The sequence below is a fragment of the Panulirus ornatus genome, chromosome 64 (assembly GCF_036320965.1).
Source record: "Panulirus ornatus isolate Po-2019 chromosome 64, ASM3632096v1, whole genome shotgun sequence".
Taxonomy (NCBI): domain Eukaryota; kingdom Metazoa; phylum Arthropoda; class Malacostraca; order Decapoda; family Palinuridae; genus Panulirus; species Panulirus ornatus.
In genome coordinates this window covers 27,856,365-27,876,631 of record NC_092287.1, presented here as the reverse complement: position 1 = coordinate 27,876,631, position 20,267 = coordinate 27,856,365, and the positions used below count along the sequence as shown (strand labels likewise).

Genomic DNA, 20,267 nt, shown 5'->3' with positions numbered 1-20,267 from the left:
AAATCTAGCACAAAGATACCTTGTAGTATGTTTTACATATTGCATGCATCAAAATTGTGACTAGACCATTTTTTGGTTGTTCCTTAACCTAACCTAACCTAACCTAACCTAACCTAATTCAACCTAACCTAACCTAACCTAACCTAACCTAACCTAACCTAACCTAACCTAACCTAACCTAATTCAACCTAACCTAACCTAACCTAACCTAACCTAACCTAATTCAACCTAACCTAACCTAACCTAACCTAACCTAACCTAACCTAACCTAACCTAATTCAACCTAACCTAACCTAACCTAACCTAACCTAACCTAATTCAACCTAACCTAACCTAACCTAACCTAACCTAACCTAACCTAATTCAACCTAACCTAACCTAACCTAACCTAACCTAACCTAACCTAATTCAACCTAACCTAACCTAACCTAACCTAACCTAACCTAACCTAACCTAACCTAACCTAATTCAACCTAACCTAACCTAACCTAACCTAACCTAACCTAACCTAACCTAACCTAATTCAACCTAACCTAACCTAACCTAACCTAACCTACCTAACCTAACCTAACCTAACCTAACCTAACCTAACCTAACCTAACCTAATTCAACCTAACCTAACCTAACCTAACCTAACCTAACCTAACCTAACCTAACCTAACCTAACCTAACCTAACCTAACCTAACCTAACCTAACCTAACCTAACCTAACCTAACCTAACCTAACCTAACCTAACCTAATTCAACCTAACCTAACCTAACCTAACCTAACCTAACCTAACCTAATTCAACCTAACCTAACCTAACCTAACCTAACCTAACCTAACCTAACCTGATTTAACCTAACCTAACCTAACCAAACCGTCAGAGATGATGAGAAATATATATATATATATATATATATATATATATATATATATATATATATATATATATATATATATATATATATATATATTTTTTTTTTTTGGGGGGGAGGTGATAGGAAGGGGCAGGAGAGGGTGTGAGTTACCTGGTTGTAGTTCAGCCAGGGTTATGATGTGTGGCACACACGTGTCTCAGCGAATCCCACATGATTATAATCAGTCTCACATGGTTACAAACAATCCCACATGATTATAAACAATCCCACATGATTATAAACAATTCCAAATGATTATAAACAATTCCAAATGATTATAAACAATTCCACATGATTATAGACAGTTCCACATGATTATAACAATTTTGTGTAGGCATTCTTAGCCTTCTGTAGAGATCAAAGTTTGCCTACAAATTCTTTTTTTTGTATTGATTTATGTTATTCTAACCAGTGATCATGCAATTCATTCGGTAACTGCAGCATCTAATTGAGTCTTGATGAGTCTTGGTGAGTCTTGGCCTCTCTAGTTGTCTAGTTTCATTCTATTTACATGACTTTTTTTCGTTGGAGCAAAAATATATTATTTTTACTCATTTCTTTCCAGCCATTGGACCTCCTCCACCATGGTTAAGGTAGTATGTGTTTGAACTGATCCGTAACGGGGTTAGTTAGATCAGGTTAAGCGCACCTCCATACAAGGCTGGTGATGTCAGAGTTGTAGTTATATGGAAGTAGCTAAGAAGGTCTTTGACTCGACCCTTAAAAGGTCAAGTTAAAGGCCAGTGGTGTTGAGGGTGTACTGAAGATGCCTTCGTCAAAGGTGGAGTGAAGGGGATGCGCTTGTCTTCAAAGTGGAGTGAATCAATGTTTATCCAGGATAAACTGAAGATATGTGTCTTTCAAGTGAATATGAGTTTTTTTTAATGTATAGTAAACATGATGGTGAGGGATAGTGCAGAGGGAGATGAACAGCATTCGCTAATGAGTGCTGGGATTGTGTTTCGTTTCTGGATGCAGGATGGATGTAGATCATTAGCTGAAGCAAGCAAGCGAGCGAGCGAGCATTATTGGCTTTGACTTTCCATGATTTGTGCTCACTGGTCATCCATCTGATTACATCTCTCGAAGTCTTATGTAATTTCTTGAAACTTGGTGTATTATCTTGGAGGCTAATGTAATGTCGTGGAGACTAATGTAATTTCTTAGAATCTAATGTAATCTCTAGTAGTCTAATGTAATTTCTTAGAGTCTGATGTAATCTCTTGGAGACTTATGACAGTTCGTAGAGACGTCTCGTGCAACTTTTTATTAAACCTCATAAAACTCTTTATTCAGAAAAAAATAAAAGGTTAGTCAAAGACGTATAGAATAATTCACATATTTATTTGTCCAAAACTAACAAATTGTTTAATTGTCTTATTGCCTATTGTAAGAATATTTTTTTCTTTTTCATTTTTTCATCATAAAAGGTCTTTCTCTGATAATATTTTAAATCTTGATTTAGCACCATGTGATCGCCCGTGACTAGCTCCACCTCGGATGAAAACCCCGAGGAAAAAAAGTACAAAATAAATGATAATAATTCACTTAAACCAAAGGAGGAAACTCCTGTATAAATCTATGTATGACACTGTGACGGTAATATGATGAACTTGTACTGACCATGTGGCTCGTACTTTCTGTGTTCCATGAGATACAAGGCGACTACTGTCTGGGTGACGACTGTCTGGCGGGAATCACATGTACAGAAGTTAACATTGTGGTTCAGTTTACAAGGCACGTGGAAAAGTACAATTGACAGAATTTTACCAATAGAAGAAGGATGTGATTTACAAGATACAAAGTGATACATCTTTAAAGGTACAGTATTATAGAATTTACATAAAATTTACATGTAACAAACAGTTTCAAAGTTTGTTAAGAGAATATTGAGAAGGCTATATGATATACCGAAGGCACTCAGTGTAACAGAGAGGACAACAAAGGAGGACACATCATTTAAAGACAGGGGGCCTCGAACGGAGCTGACGCCTAGCGTATCTTCACTACAGAACGTGGGAGTTGCCAGGCTAAAGTGAGGGTGTCTTAACTTGTCCAACAATCGGCCAGGGGCCCGCCACAGTGAGCACCTCAGATATGAGCTAAAGGGACGGAATATCAAAAGAGAGGGTTTGACCAGTGTCATTATCTCTTTCTTCTCTCTTTCTCTCAGTTGACCAGGTCATCCGAGGGGTCAAATAGAGGGAGGAGGGTGGTCGTGGTGACGACAAATCGGATGTGATAACAGAAAGGGAGCCTGATGCCAGGCTGAGACCTGGCTAGCAAATCTTGAACACCAACCAAAAGAGGAAAGGTTTGATATTTCCTTGATGCATGACGTATCAGAGCTGTCTACGCTCATAAGGAAGAAGAGAGGAGCAAAATGAATGTTATAGAGCTCAATGTGTGACATTGAAGAAAGGAATATGGCTGCCTGGTATAACGTTATGCCACTAATGTCAGGAGGAAGACGTCCTCATATCTAAAGTATGTTTCCCTCTCCCTTGGGTTTACTTTTGCATATTGCTTGCATACCTACTATAGCCTGAGTTGCATCTTAAGATACTTTTTCCTCTCTTTTCATACAAGAAAAACTCGACTGCTTAAAGGCAACCGATGCGCCCCCCCCCCCTCCCCCGCCCCAAGGATTATGACCGCATCTCTAAGAAGATTACGAGAAACGTAAGCCATCTTTATGATGTCCAGATACTGGTAGAGGGCCAGTACTAACTGGGGGATATGATGGAATCGGGAGGGAAACATAGATACATAAAGTTTAAGAAGAAAACGAAGTTGTTGGTGTGCTACACAACAAGTTAAACTGAGTTTGAGAACTTTACAAACAAAATGTATGTATATATATTATTATATAAGACATGAATGCAGGAAAATGAGTGTCCGAGAATGTTTCCCTGATTGTCTTCAAGAAAACCCGTGCACGGCGTCTTGGTAATGATGAGGTGATTTGTGATCTTAGGAATATGTCCAGGATGAGAGGAACCATACCCACATATCTTCACCAGGTCCAGTACAGGGAAAGATGTGTGGTAGGTGTCATTACCTAATGACTCACATAACGTGAGTGACACACAAGCTCCAATAATTTAGCGTTGAGTGAATAATTACGTATATATAAGTTACCTAAACATCTGGAGAATCTAGAGGTTTAGACCTTTGTCTTTCAGCAGTAAATTCGTGATTTTAAACTATTAAATATCATAAATTTTCTCCAATTAAATATATGTATATATGTATTTTATATATATATAATGTATATTTCATATATATCTTATATATGGATGATGAGAGAAAGATATTGCAAGGTACAAGGTTGGTCGGACCTGAAGCCCAACGGACCATATCGGTTGAAGGACTCACTCAACTTTCCAGTGAAGAGTTGAATGTTCGTGAGTGGAAGAGAAGATGATTGAATAAGCGTGATACTAAAGGCCACATTATAGAGACAAATGTCAAGACACAGGAGGCAAGAACATGTCTGGCGACAGCTGGGTTTCAATAACATAAGGCTCAGTGGGAGAGTCCGCAGCTGGTCAGACGGATCGTACTATTATGCCTCGTTGAGAATCTTCCTGTCGCCAGTACAGCCACTGACCACTCCGTGTCACATCTTTGACCCCTTGGCCATTTTGTTTGTGGATGACTACTGCGATACACTTATGCTACTTGTACTACAGTTGGGCTACTTAAGGATAACTATTTCAATATAACGGTCTATCAGCATGTGTGCAGAAGTAAAACAATCTATTATAGACAATATCTTGTAAGGAACCTTTTTTCTTCTTCTTTTCGTTGTGGTATAAATTACAAGAATGTTGCATTCGTTGACCCACACACACACACACACACACACACACACACACACAAAAGTTTCTGTCGAAGTTTGTACGTTTTAGATATGAGAGAGAGAGAGAGAGAGAGAGAGAGAGAGAGAGAGAGAGAGAGAGAGAGAGAGAGAGAAGGACGGAGGGAGAGTATGGCAGGTCATTGACCTCTGTCCCGACCACTGGTGAAGGCACTGTTTTCTCCACATTTGTCCTCCACTCTTCAACCCGTCGTATGTGGTAGTAATAAAGGCAGATCACAGCCATGGTGTCATTATTTCTTCATCACTCCACTTATGACCAAGAATGTTATTTGTATACGATATCCACAGGTCAATCTTTACTATCAAAGTACCATCACTTTCAGTTTTATTTTTTGAGGTCAGTTACTTCAGGATTTGCCTCTACCATCTGTTCTGTTATACAGGATTTGTCGGTCAGTCAGGTTTATGTTGAATTGCAAAGGGACAAGCTCGCGAGAAGAGCTTGTGCTGGTGTCTCCTCGCAGTCGCCTTCATGTTCCTTGCCATGACGAGGGCGTGTTTAGGGAGCTTCTTCCTTTCGTCGCGAGCGAGATATAGGGTAGTCTTCTCCATGAAGGGTTCCAGTCTCACTATGAGGCAGCCGGGGGCATGAGGCGTCGCCCCCCAACCATGAGGGCAACGTCACCTCACGCAGAGATGACCGCCACAGGTTGGGTCATGCCTTCGACTGTGTCTACATCCATAGGCGACAGGCTGGAGGAGGATTTGATCGTCACTTCGCAAGATATTTTGTCTCTTTCTTTTTCTCCTAACTCCTCTTCTTCTTCGTCGTCGTCTTCTTCCTCGACGTCAATGTACTCGTCTTCTTCGTCCTCCTCCTCGGCAACCTGCAAGGTACCCCTATTCTCAGCAGAGTCATTAAGTTCGGTAGGGTCCTTGCCCGCGGCTGGTGGCGGAACTCCTTCATCCCTAGGCCGAGATGTGTATCTCTTTGGACTGCCGTCCAAAATGGTCGGTCCATCAGACTCGTGCTTCTTCATATGTCGGTCCAGGTTGGTCTGCTGGCCGAAGGCTCGCTCACAAAGTCGACACTTGTAGGGCTTCTCCTTGTTGTGGATGTTGCGGACGTGGCGCTGCAGGTTCGACGAGATGCTGAACGACCGTTCACAGAACTTGCATTTGTAGGGCTGCTCGCCCGTGTGAGTCCTCAGGTGTCTCGTCAAGTTGGCGGACCGCGGGAACACTTTGCCGCAGTACTTGCATGAATACCTCTCCCTCTGTTTCACCGTGGACATGCCAGGCAAAACAGAGGAGACACCATGAACTTCAGAATGAGACACACCTTTTGGCATACGGTCGCTGACCACCTGGTAGAGGGCCGGGTGGCCCTGGTGACCTGGCGGGGGCCCTCTGTAACCTGCAATGAGCTGCGGGGAACCTGCTGGTGGGCCCAGGTGGTAACCGTTGTGGGAGATTCCCATCACCGGGTAGGGTGTTCGGACAGACGAGGCCGGAGGTAGAGGTCGACACTCATTGGAGTACACTGGCACGGGCTGATGCACACCCTGGTGGAGTGGCTGAGGGTACACTACTGCCGGAGGATTACGCGGCACCAAAGAACTCGTAACCGGCACCAGCTGGATGGTGCCGGTCTTGGCCTGGTGTTCGCTCTCCACCGACGATGAGGCAATGTCGTGTGTAAGCGGAGATCGAAACCCGTGCACGGGAGAGACATACTTCGGGGACGGCACTCTCCGAGGAGCCGGCGGTGGGGTTCGACGCTCGACGATATTCATGTTCTCGTCCTCGACCTGCTGCCTTTTCTTGACTCTGAGGTCGAGTGGTTGGTCAGACTCAGAGAGGTCGAGAGGTCTGGAGGCAGGAGACATGCGAGGTTCACGGTTGTGGGTCGAGAGATCGAACGGCATGTCTGAGGCGGGGGGAGGGACGTCCGTCGGCCAAGCCATCGGGTGGCTGTCGGGGAGCTCTGGGGCAGGATAGGAAGTGCGGGCCTCGGGGCATACCGCCGCCTGCTTCGGAGAGCTGAGGGAGCCATGGACGCCCACCGCCCGGAAGGTGGGCGGCAGCGATCTCGGGGGAGGCCCCGAGGACTCGTACTGTGCCAGGGATGGGTGCGGGGACCGGGACCTGGGGAGCCCCGGGGGAGAGCTCTGAGTGAGGGCGGCGGCCAGATGGTTCCTCGGTGGCACTCCGAGGTACCGAGGCCCCGGCACCGATGGGCGGCTGATGTAGCCGGCGGGGACCTGGGAGGAGTGGGTGGTCGCTATCTGGTAGTGGGCGTAGCCGGGCGCTGGGGTGAAGGGGCGTGGGGCAGCCGGACCCGGACGGGAGGGCGAAGCAGCAGGCATAGCACAGGCTGGGGCGGCCCTCGGCACCAACATCAGGCGTGCAAGAGAGAGCGCAACGCTGCCTGAGGAAGATAAAAAAAAGAAAGGTCAACATTAGAAGGGTTCTACATATCTGTAGTAAGTGATGCAGTTGGTGGATTTGCTTCGCTACAGAGAACATATATATAGACAACCAGAAGGAAGATATAAGGTTTTACAATATTCATAGATGTTTTACAATATTCATAAATCCTTCCAGTACTCGTTATAACAGTAAATTCCAAGAGAAAGAGCTTAGAACACCACAGCCCTCAGAGTTCGTGTGTTGCCTGACATATACACCTTCACATTATAACAGGGAAGTAGTCTTATTGGAAATGTTTCTTCTTGCCCTTGAAACGTTTTCCCCTTGGCTTTTTGAAACGTCCTTAATTCTCCACGTGGACAAACGTCTGACCACTTTACTGGAAATCAACTTTACGGAAACAACCAACGTCTACGTCCCACCCTTCTCATGACCGTCATAATACTCCTGATTATACTGTTACCCAGGAGGCCACAGCTCTACCCACACTTGTATGTCTCATTCATCGACTAATTCCTCTGATTCTTAGTCGTCAGGTATCCATGACTATCAGTATATCACTGGTGTGAAGATTGGATCTGTAATGATCTTGTATATAAATAAGCGCTGCATATAGAGTAAATGCTATATGCAGGGATGGAGAGATTATGTAACCTATTCTTTCCGTTCAACGTAGTCCAGAAATGTTTTGAGAAATGTGTCTAGATTTTGACGACGATTTGTAATGAGCGAACAGGAGGATACGATACAGACCCCGCTAGCCCTGCATAGACCTGCATGCAACTCTATAAGCATTACCTGTCATGTCGTGACTCCAGAGGAGTATAGAACACACCGTTCAGCACGTGAATTATTCATTTCAGGTTCCTCACCTGTGAAGGAGAGTCTGAGACAAAGGTACTCACTCTTGGATTATAGCACCTTTATGGCCGTCTGTCTGTCTATGTGGCACTGAGGAGTGGCATCCTCTCTGAGTCCCAAAGGAGTGGTGTCTATTCGTGAGCCACCGGGGAATGTAATACTAAGGAGTCTGTTGATGAGGTGGCCACTTCCCTCTCATGGGGAGGGTGGCCCCCTGCGTCTGATGGCCACCTCCACACGATTCTTATAAAGTTCTCGGCCACGCACGACTTTCATCCCCCACCCCACCCCACCCCGGCTGGCCTTGATTCCCCAGGTATGGTGGGGTCCTCAGGTCTGTGTAGTGTGGCGATGCCTACCAAGAGCAGCTGGCGACGAATACACATTTATGGTAGTTTCTCCAGTAGTGGCGGCATCGCAAGATGGAGTCGCGAACTCAACATGGCTCAGATTTACTTTTTTACTCTTATTTTCTTATGGCAGGCCATAATGATTTCTTCACATGTAAATACCCAGGTAATATTACACTGAATACGCGTTTCATCTCGATTGGTTTATTTGAAATGCGTTAGACCCATGTTTCTAAAAGGGGATAGGATACCAGCTGATGATCGTGAAGTCTCTGTATGTCAGCTTTGTACACAGGTGGTAGCACCCCAGGGGTGTGGTTGAGGCAAGGAGAGTACACAACCAAGACTTCAAAGAAAATATTTGAAATTTTTTCCCTCATTTTGAGACGATTGAAACAATATTTTTTTTTTTGCTTATTTGCTGTTTCCTTCATGTACACAAGAATGTTTCATATTCCATGATACAGGTTGGAGTAAATCTATTCAAAGTGTGGTGTAGGTTCTAGATGAGAAATACAAGATATTAATGAACATTTTTGTAAATATTCTGTTAATACGGCAAGTTGGAGGATTGTGTAGCTTTTGACATTCTGACACAGCAAGAGTCTTTGGGCCTCGGTAGCTCCAGCCTTACAGTGGTAGTGTCCATTAACCTTTCCCTCAATTGACTGCTTGACCTCTCTCTCATAAATCCATCAGTTCCATTTAAATCTGAAGAAACCAGTTACTCCGATTCCCTCGACTGAATGCAGCATCCGCTGGATCACATCTGCTCCTGCACGTCATCCGGGTATAGTTCTCTAGACTGGTAGAAGCGGACGATATTAGTTATTTCCTCAAAGGAAAAGTGGCTGTCACCCCTCGCCAGTCACCCCTCGCCAGTCACCCCTCGCCAGTCACCCCTCGCCAGTCACCCCTCGCCAGTCATCCCTCGCCAGTCACCCCTCGCCAGTCACCCCTCGCCAGTCACCCCTCGCCAGTCACCCCTCGCCAGTCGTCTGTGTGATTCTAGCTCGAGTGAAAGTAGACTGGAAGAACCAAACACCAAAACGACACAAAGAAATATTTCATCACTGCTAAGGTTGAAGTCATGGAAGGAAACAGAGTGTGAAGTTAACTTATCGTGGAGACACACATGCAAAACTTATTCCAAATTACGATATATATATATATATATATATATATATATATATATATATATATATATATTCCTGTGAGTCCATACAAAATTGTGATCCTTTCCAGTATATATATATATATATATATATATATATATATATATATATATATATATATATATATATATATATATATATATATATATATGTGTGTGTACTTTGCTTTTCACATTTCGTGGTCATCATCATGAGTCACAAGGTCACATGACGAGAGTATTTTCATGAGGTGCCTTCGGTCGATCTCACTCCGTCTGCTTTGCAAATACGCAAGTCTTGCATTATTGCTTCGATAGGCAATATGCAACAAGTGGAACACAAGTGATTTAGTGTAATGTCAATATTGCTGGAGTAAACAAAGAAAAAACTGGAGGGAATAGAATATAATCTGGATGTACAGACAGACTCCTTGTCTTGATTGCATTCATTTATTATGTTGTCCCCCAGTGGCAGCTCTTCACTAAAGTTCGACTATGATCGCAGAATCATACGTATTTCTGCTGTCATACAAATGATGTGGCTATGTTTTCTCTAAGTCTGCTTCGTTTATCTAATGATAATTATCGATGATTGTATCATTATTACTCACGGGGTATCATCTGTAGTATTTGATTATCTATTTGTACTTAAGATTTGCTGACCTGGAATACGCCAGGAGGCGAGGGCATAATCTCACTGGTCGGAACGAGTCGAAGAAAACTCGACATTATACATATTCATGACTCGTTCCGTCCAATGTGATGGTCCAGGTCCGACGCCTCGGGAGGCTTCTGTAGCCAACAATACAGGCCGCTTGTGTAACCTTAACACAACTTATTTAGTAATCACGGCGAGCAATGGCGACCAAACATGTCGATGTTGAGGCAGTTTCTTTATAATTTGGTTAAGAAAAGAATGATCTGTCATATATATATATATATATATATATATATATATATATATATATATATATATATATATATATATATATATATATACACACACTATACTATACTTTGTCGCTGTCTCCCGCGTTAGCGACGTAGCGCAAGGAAACAGACGAAGGAATGGCCCAACCCACTCACATACACATGTATATACATAAACGCCCACACACGCACATATACATACCTATACATGGCAACGTATACATACATATACATACACAGACATATACATTTATACACATGTACATTTCATACATGCTACCTTCATCCATTCTCGCTGTCACCCCGCCACGCATGAAATGGCACCCCCCCACCCCCCGCATGCGCGCGAGGTAAAGCTAGGAAAAGACAAGAAAGGCCATATTCGTTCACACTCACTCTCTAGCTGTCATGTGTAATGCACCGAAACTACAGCTCCCTTTCCACATCCAGGCCCCACAAAACTCTCCATGGTTTACCCCAAACGCTTCACATGCCCTGGTTCAATCCATTGACAGCACATCGACCCCGTTATACCACATCATTCCAGTTCACTCTATTCCTTGCCCTCCTTTCACTCTCCTGTATGTTCAGGTCCCGATCGCTCAAAATCTTTTTCACTCCATCCTTCCACCTCCAATTTGGTCTCCCACTTCTCGTTCCCTCCACCTCTGACACATATATCTTCTTTGTCAATCTTTCCTCACTCATTCTCTCCATGTGACCAAACCATTTCAATACACCCTTCTGCTCTCTCGACCACACTCTTTTTATTACCACTCATCTCTCTTATCCTTTCATTACTGACTCGATCAAACCACCTCACACCACATATTGTCCTCAAACATCTCATTTCCAACACATCCACCCTCCTCCGCACAGCCCTATCTATAGCCCATGCTTCACAACCAAATAACATTGTTGGAATCACTATTCCTTCAAACATTATATTTTTGCTCTCCGAGATAACGTTCTCGCCTTCCACACATTCTTCAACGCGCCAAGAGCCTTCGCCCCCTCCCCCACCCTGTGACTCACTTCCGCTTCCATGGTTCCATCTGCTGGTAGATCCACTCCCAGATCTCTAAAACAATTCTTCTTCCAGTTTTTCTCCATTTAAACTTACCTCCCAATTGACTTGTCCCTCAACCCTACTGAACCTAATAACCTTGCTCTTATTCACATTTACTTTCAGCTTTCTTCTTTCACACACTTTACCAAACTCAGTCACCAACTCCTGCAGTTTCTCACACAAATCATATATATATATATATATATATATATATATATATATATATATATATATATATATATATATATATATAGACGATATGGATTCTCATTTATGCAGAACATTGTAGTGGTGAGGTTGAAATAGAAAACGTTAAACAAGTAGGACTGGAATATTATCCCTCATTTGCGTAAAAGTGTTGCAAGAATAGAAGATTTGTGTAAATGATCCCTTGTGTATTGTATACTCGTGCAAAAACTATTGAGCCAGACTTTTAAATGATACAGACTTGAGTCTGAAAAGTTCACGATTATTTGAGAACTGAAGGTTCAGTAATGAGACACGCTACAGCATTCAATCAATACTTGGAGAGTGTGAAAGTATTTTCCAGAGCATAAGCCGTAATTAGTATTTGTGGCCCCTCAAAAACTATCTCTATGCCCTTTATTATCCTTGTTATAGATTATCCCCTCTGTCGTGACTGCCTTTCATCACTTCTTTTTTTTCACATGAGTTTCACGTCTTTTTCCTGTCACAGTGGAGACCCTTTGGCTAGTGCCGTAAGACTTGGGTGGCGCCTGAGGGGGAGGAGGTCTGGCCAGACTATTACTCTTCATGCCCAGCTGTACTCATACACAGGCGCCATCTTAAATGTCATGCTGGGTGACATGGCGCCAGAGTGTGATTTCTCAGTGTTGGAAAGGCCAAGTGAGAGGCCATAGATGCACTTGGTCGTGTCAGCTAGTTCTGGTGGGGCGCGAAGCTGGTGACGCCCTCATGCGGGGTCTACAGATCCCTCATCCTACTAGGAATGAGGGAAGTAATCAAGTCATTTTCTCATAATGAAAGGTCACCAGATGTTTAAGAGTGTTTAATTCACATGTTTAGAGGAACGTTTTCAGTAAACGCTTGAATAAAGTGACGCAGTAGATTGAAGGAAATCCTGGGTATTGGAACTCCCACCGTCGCTACGTAGAGGCATCATTGTCCGTTAGAGTAATGCCAAGAAATATTTTTCATTCTCAGGATGTGCGTAATTGCACGCCTTCAAGGTCACTCTACCCTGCTGCGATGTTATAAATAAGACGTAACGAAACACGTTCTACCGCAGTCTTGAAATGTAATCCTAAACTTACTGTACCTCTCTCGAGGTGGTCAGAGGCGCATGGAAGATGCTACTTAACACAATGTAAACCATTTGAAATACTGCAGAGGATGAGAAGCAGAAGATGAGCGTCCGAGGAAGAGAAAGTAATTCTTCTTTATGGATGAAATATACATACACATGTATATTTATAAACGAGCACGCATGCACATATACATACATATACATTTCAACGTATGCATACATATACATTTATACACTTGTACGTATTCATACTTGCTGCCTTCATCCATGCTCGTCGCCACCCCGCTACACATGAAATGGCACCCCTTCTTCCCCCGCGCACGCGCCAGGTATCGCTAGGTAAAGACAACAAAGGCCACATTCGTTCACACTCAGTCTCTAGCTGTCATGCATAATGCACCGAAACTGCAGCTCCCTTTCCACATCCAGGTCCCACAAAACTCTCCATGGTTTACCCCAGACATTTCACATGCCCTGGTTCAATCCATTAACAGCACGTCGACCCCGGTATACCACATCGTTCCAGTTCACTCTATTCCTTGCACGCCTTTCACCCTTCTGTATTTTTAGGCCCTGATCGCTCAAAATCTTTTTCACTCCATCCTTCCACCTCCAATTTGGTCTCCCACTTCTCCTCGTTCCCTTCACTTCTGACACATGTATCCTCTTTGTCAATCTTTCCTCACTCAATTTCTCCATTTGACCAAACCATTTCAATACACCCTCTTCTGCTCTCTCAACCACACTCTTTTTATTACCACACATCTCTCTTACCCTTTCATTACTTACTCTATCAAACCACCTCACACCACATATTGTCCTCAAACATATCATTTCCAACACATCCACCCTTCTCAGCACAACCGTATCTATAGCCCATGCTTCGCAACCATGTAACATTGTTGGAACTACTGTTCCTTCAAACATACCCATTTTTGCTCTCCGAGATGACATTTTCGCGTTTCACACATTCTTCAACGCTTCCAGAACCTTCGCCCCCTTCTCTACCCTGTGACACACTTCTGCTTCCATGGTTCCATCCGCTGCTAAATCCACTTCCAGATATCTAAAACACTTCACTTCCTCTAGTTTTTCTCCATTCAAATTTACCTCCTAATTTACTTGTCCCTCATCCTTACTGAACCTAGTAACTTTGCTCTTATTCTTTTTTCTTCTTTCTTCTTTCACATACTTTACCAGACTCAGTCACCACCTTCTGCAGTTTCTCACCCGAATCAGCCACCTGCGCTTTATCATCAGCGAACAACAACTGACCCACTTCCCAAGCCCTCTCATCCACAACAGACTGCATACTTGCCCCTCTCTCCAAAACTCTTGCATGAACCTCTCTAACCACTCCATCCATAAACAAATTAAACAACCATGGAGACATCACGCACCCCTGCCGCTATATATATATATATATATATATATATATATATATATATATATATATATATATATATATATATACATATATATTAATTATACTTGATCGCCTTTTCCCGCGTTAGCGAAGTAACTCCAGGAACCAGACGAAGAATGGCCCAGCCACTCAAACACATAGTTAGGCCGTGAGTGAAAAGTCACCTTCAACGAAGTTGTATCATTGTCACTGGAAGAAGAAAAGGAGTGTAATTCCATTGAAGAACTTCTCACTCGAAAGGAGTCCATCCTTTCCCTGTTACTGATCGTGGCGCAACCTTGAAGTTGCAGGAGTTTGTGAAAGGGGTCCTTGGGTTATATGACTTGAAACATCTGCATATGTATGCTTGTATGTATTCAGGTGTATTTGTATTTGCATTCGTTCGTATATATGTATGTATGTGTGTGTGTGTGTGTGTGTGTGTGTGTGTGTGTGTGTGTGTGTGTGTGAGGATGAATGTGTGTATGTTTATATGTAAGTGTAGGTGTATAGGTGTATGCCTATATGTATGTATGTATGTTTGTATGCATATATGCATGTAAGGGTACTGGTGTGTATATATGTATATTTGTGGTGAGAAAGTTCTGGTATGTGTTTGCGAGTGCGCGTGCGTGCGTCCGTTGTGTGAGTGATTGACTGTTTATATTACCCTTCGTTTGTTTTCTGTTTATGTGGGAGTGTGTGTATTTATGTTCCTCTGTGTATGGATGTATGCTCCTCTGTGTGATTATGCAAATCTGTTTATGTGTGTTTTTTTCGCGCGTATGTATGTATATGTGTGTTTGTAATTATGTTTATGATTTCGTTTGAGTGTATGTAAGTGTTCACGTCGGTGTATGTAGGTATGGTCGTTCATATGGAGTAATGTTTGTGAGTCTTTACCTGATGAGCCGACGTGTACATTTGTTGCGTGTAATGTAGACGGGAAGTCGTGTGTTTTAGTCATCTACGATGACGATGCCTGAAGATCCAGCTGATGTCATCTTTCCAGGAGCCACCTTCCAGTAAAGGAAGTTGGTACACATTTGACTGGGAGTTACCAGACGCTCCCAAAACCTCCTTATTGTTTGTCCACCTCCTGGTGGGGGTGGGGGGTATGAAGTTCAGGAAGACCTCAAGTGATGGCAGCATCGAGCTCTGAAGGAGACGACGAAGGAGGTCTAGTACTGCCTCAGAACGCAGAGGAAGGGCGTAGGGAAAGGCGAAAACACGTAAAGGGAGGAGGAGGAGGGGAAAGTGTTAAGAGAAGCACGAAGGGAGTGGGTCAGGTGGCGTAGATGGGGAAGGTATCAGGACGGTAGCCCGTGGGAGAGGAGAAATTGAGATGATGGAAAGGAGTAGAATGGGAGGGGTGTCTAGGAGGATGGGGTGGAGGTGGGGGAGGGGGTTAGTGATGGGAGGGGAGACGACGACAGTGGCTGGAGAGCGAGAGTGGAGGAGAGGTGAGGGGTAAGTGGGGGGTTTGGGGATGGGTGTCTACCACATACCGCCCAACTTCCCGGCTCCTCCCAGCTGATGTACATGAACATGCTGGAGGTTCTGGATGTGCTATTGCAACCCTTCTCCTGCTGCCCGCCCGGCCCAGCCACGCCCCCCGTGGGCGGACCTGCATCATGACCTCATTGAGTGGCAGCGAGTCCACACTTCTGCCGCGGCTACCCCCCACAGAGAGGGCGTGGAGAGACTGGTATGTGTGAGAGGTGTAGTCTTTTTTTTTTCTTGCTACTCTCTCTCTCTCTCTCTTCTCACTTCGAGATAAACTGGACGAGGTGTTTCTATTCCATTTTTAAATATTCAGTGGAATAGTGAACGTTGATTTTTTTTTGACTTGAGATTTATGTTTTACAAATAATTTTCGTGACTAAAATGCTGTAATATCTAAATTTGGTATGTTTAAGAGCTTTCTCCACAAGAAACAGTCTTAAATGATCTCCAGTATGGCGGGATTAATGCTGGACGTTCGCAGGTCATGATGGCCACTGCAGGGGGTGAGTGTAGCAGACGTCCCCTGCTGGGGGTAAATAGGTATACCACACGACGCCCCGCCACGCTGGGTCACCTGCAGGAGAGATTCGCCTCTGTTCTGCGCCCTAGCACCCACCACTTACCTTCAGACGACCTCTGTATGTATCCTAGTGGTAATGAAGGGTGTCTGCACATCCTGCATTTCTTCAATTTCATTTTTCTTTCTTTGCAAACTTGCATCCTACCAACTCCTGTTGCAACCCATCGTCACCTCTCGTGACTTAACAGCTTCCAGCTAACTTCTTTCTAGTACTGAGTTGCGTCCGACTCAATCCGTGACTCACATCCTATCATTAGTCATTTGCTAAATATGCTTAATCTCCTTTCACTCTGATTTATTTGAGAACATCTGAACTGATTACACGGAACTTACAAGCTTGGATTACTCTTTAAACCAAATTGAAGTCACCAAACTTTTGTGAGAATTCCTCCACAGTTCATTTGATATCACAGTTCTCTGTAATCTTGTCAACTAGATATCGTCTGTGAATGAAGTAGTTTGTTGCTGAAGATAATCTTGAAATGAAAATGAAGGAAGTGTGCATTACAGGTGGGCGCCTGCCTGAGTGATAGAGTGTGAAGGTCGAAGAAGACGAGACGTCATAGCTATGTCAGTGGGACGGCTACGGATGACGGGCCAGGAGGCCATCACACGCACTTCCCGCCACATGCAACAAGTCTTGCCTCCTGCAGGAGTCTGCTACTGAAGGGTGGATGGCGACGTATTAGAGGGGAGGGACGAAGAAATGCAGAGACGGTAAGAGAAACTGGTGAAGGAGGAGGAGGAGGATGTTAAGGATGGTGTGCACTGGAAGAGGCTGGATAACTGCAGGTTAAAGAAGATAATGTTGGTGTGACGTGGAGGAAGATTCCGGATGATCTCAGATGATGATGATGATGCGGCGACGGCCTGAACGAAGACGTCTGAACTGGGCGAGTCGAAAGACGGATGTGCGTAGAAGGAGATGTTTCCAGCGGAATCTTCACCCGAACCAAAGACACCCAGTTCAATAAACAGATTTTTTTCATGTAATAAAACGATTGGATTTGGGGATCAAGACTTCCGATAGAGAATACTTAAAAGTGATGGAGGAGAAAGGTTGAACGTAGGTGAAAGGGGCTAAGAATAAAGTTCATCAATGAAGGTTACTGATGGACAGTGGGAGCTTGGACGCGTGCCCAGGAGACCCCCTAGTGACCGTAGACGAAAATACTTGAACGATTTCTTATTTCGAAATCTAAATTTGATTAATATCTAGAAGAGAGGGAGTGAGAATAATGGCCTTACACAGAGAGGGACGTATAATGAGACATTCCTCGCGAGTACATGAAAAGGAAACATTAGCGAATTGTAAAGTGGATGACTGAAAACGTTTGCGACACAGTGATGAGTAGAATAAGTGGTGTCTAGATGTATGTGGACTCAATGACATTACAACTGCTTGTCTCAGATAAGATAGACTTTATGTAGCAATTCCACCACAAATCTATTCATAGTTAAGGAACAAATAGTGATTACAATGAGAAAGAAAGGGGGAAAATTGTCAAAACAATTGTTAATTTTAAAGTGGAGAATGAGTCACATATCATTGGTCACTAAAGGAATAAAGACGTCGAGAAAGATGATGAGAAGGTTAGTTGCCAGAGAGTATGCAATGAGCAATACAGACGATACACATAAGTGAGTAAGTAGTAAAAGTGTATAAGTAATACCTCAAGTGAAGTGGGTGGAGCTCTTGGACCCGACAGTATTCTGGGAGGCATTGGTGGGGGACTCCACTCGTTCGTCGTGGTTCAGCTGGAGTGCCATATACGTTGATACTCCTGGTGGCACTACGGTCCTCAGTGCCACACTTCCTAGTGGCTTTTTTTTGACCTAGTTCATCTATGACGCATCAGTGACCTACAGCGTACCGCACTGTATGTTGCCACTGTCAGGATTTGCATGGTATTTCGCTTGGTGGCACTGTCGTCCTTAGTGCCGGTTATGGTAAGGCACTACTGAGGCTTGATCAAGTTTAGTCTTTTGTAATCTCTATATAGACTTACAGTTCACGTGTGGCACAGACGTGTGATAGAATGAGTTTCCTGAGCACATATCTCCCACCACATCTCGGGCAGCACACAGTGTGGTCAAAGTAAAGTTTACGTTTTCGTGGGTCACCTTATAGATTCTGGACTCGAGTTTGTTTATCAAAAGCACATTTGCGTCTGCTTTGGGTGGTGAACATCGACGACTCACATACTGATGTTATTTTTCCAAAGAACTTCCGTGTTAAGAACTTGTGTTTGTATTCTCACTGTCAACTTTCTATTAGTTGCAACCTCACACGATCCAGGGACTAAGAAAGATCATCTGCAACAGTTCACATATTTTTGCGCAGATTTTCTTAACTAATGTGAACTTTGGGAGACTTTGTCTGTATAGACCACTGTGGGAGTCACCATGGACGCAAGACAGCACGGGAACCACAGACTCCGTCGACGTTAGTTAACACCTCTCTCCTGACTCCGAAGTTCGAATTGGAGTTCTCGAAGACGACTCGTGAGGAGCAGGGGTTGTCTCGTAGTAATTCCGGGATGTCGGCTAGTGCGGGCGTGGTGAGGGCGGAGGGTGGGTGGGAGGGGACGGACGGCGTGGTGGTGGGTGGTGGCGGTGTGGGGAGAAGCAACAGTAGCAAGGCCCGTGAAGCTCCGCCACAGACAGAGCCGCCAAGAAGACTAACTGGTGCTCTCTTGATCTCAGAGCCGCCCGCCACACCCTGCTCGACTCGCACCAACATACACACGCACGCTGACACACACACACATACACACACACACACACACACACACACACACAGACCACGGCTCGCCTTCCCTTTATGTGTAGCAGTTTTTGTACAATCCCGTTACATCTTCTCTTGTGACTTCGGTGATTGGAACTGGGCTAATGTTACCTAGTCGTCAGGAAGTCCTTTATCCACCCCATTCCTAAAAGCATACAGGATCTACCCTGACCTACAGGAAATGAATCGGTGACGAATCCCTCTCCATTCCACCGCCCTGAGTCAAAAGATCTGCGAGTGGACGATGCAATGTGAAACATTGAAGCTAACACCGACAGGCGGCAATATTTAAGCCTGAGTTCAAAACCAGAGTACTTAGCGGGCCACAAGCACCAAAGTCCCGGGATTCAGCACGGGAAGATCGACTTACGGCCGCCGTGGCCCAATCGCCCTTGAAGGAAAAGGGTTGTATATATGTTGATTCAGTTTTGTGGTTTCTTGATTGAGAACATTTAAATGGTTCAGTTGGTGGCACTGACTGGCGTTGGCACACTGCTACACTCTCTCTCATCCCTACGTCTCTTTATTGTAGAGACGGTTGCTCTCGCTCACGATCGTCCCTACGTCTCTTCCTACAGTATGTTTATTGTAGAGACAATTGCTCTGTCTCTCTCTATGTGTGTGTGTGTGTGGTGTGTGTGTGTGTGTGTGTGTGTGTGTGTGTGTGTGTGTGTGTGAGGATGAATGTGTGTATGTTTATATGTAAGTGTAGGTGTATAGGTGTATGCCTATATGTATGTATGTATGTTTGTATGCATATATGCATGTAAGGGTACTGGTGTGTATATATGTATATTTGTGGTGAGAAAGTTCTGGTATGTGTTTGCGAGTGCGCGTGCGTGCGTCCGTTGTGTGAGTGATTGACTGTTTATATTACCCTTCGTTTGTTTTCTGTTTATGTGGGAGTGTGTGTATTTATGTTCCTCTGTGTATGGATGTATGCTCCTCTGTGTGATTATGCAAATCTGTTTATGTGTGTTTTTTTCGCGCGTATGTATGTATATGTGTGTTTGTAATTATGTTTATGATTTCGTTTGAGTGTATGTAAGTGTTCACGTCGGTGTATGTAGGTATGGTCGTTCATATGGAGTAATGTTTGTGAGTCTTTACCTGATGAGCCGACGTGTACATTTGTTGCGTGTAATGTAGACGGGAAGTCGTGTGTTTTAGTCATCTA

General features: G+C 44.0%; 1 protein-coding gene and 1 long non-coding RNA gene across 2 annotated transcripts in view; one reads left to right on the top strand and one right to left on the bottom strand.

The window, feature by feature from the left end:
• Positions 1 to 17,946, top strand: part of LOC139746119 (uncharacterized) — a 32,430-nt gene extending 14,484 nt beyond the window's left edge. The window contains exons 2-3 of the long non-coding RNA XR_011712065.1: positions 16,204 to 16,360; positions 16,813 to 17,946. This is a non-coding gene — a long non-coding RNA (uncharacterized lncRNA). The remainder of the gene's footprint in view (positions 1 to 16,203; positions 16,361 to 16,812) is intronic.
• LOC139746118 (uncharacterized) lies at positions 2,229 to 18,994 on the bottom strand. The gene is made up of 2 exons (XM_071656972.1): positions 17,976 to 18,994; positions 2,229 to 7,158 (listed from the first exon to the last, which is right to left on the bottom strand). Exon 2 carries the CDS (start codon positions 7,127 to 7,129, stop codon positions 5,414 to 5,416), a length of 1,716 nt encoding a protein of 571 aa, XP_071513073.1. The 5' UTR covers positions 7,130 to 7,158; positions 17,976 to 18,994; the 3' UTR covers positions 2,229 to 5,413.
• Positions 18,995 to 20,267: the final 1,273 nt, after the last annotated feature.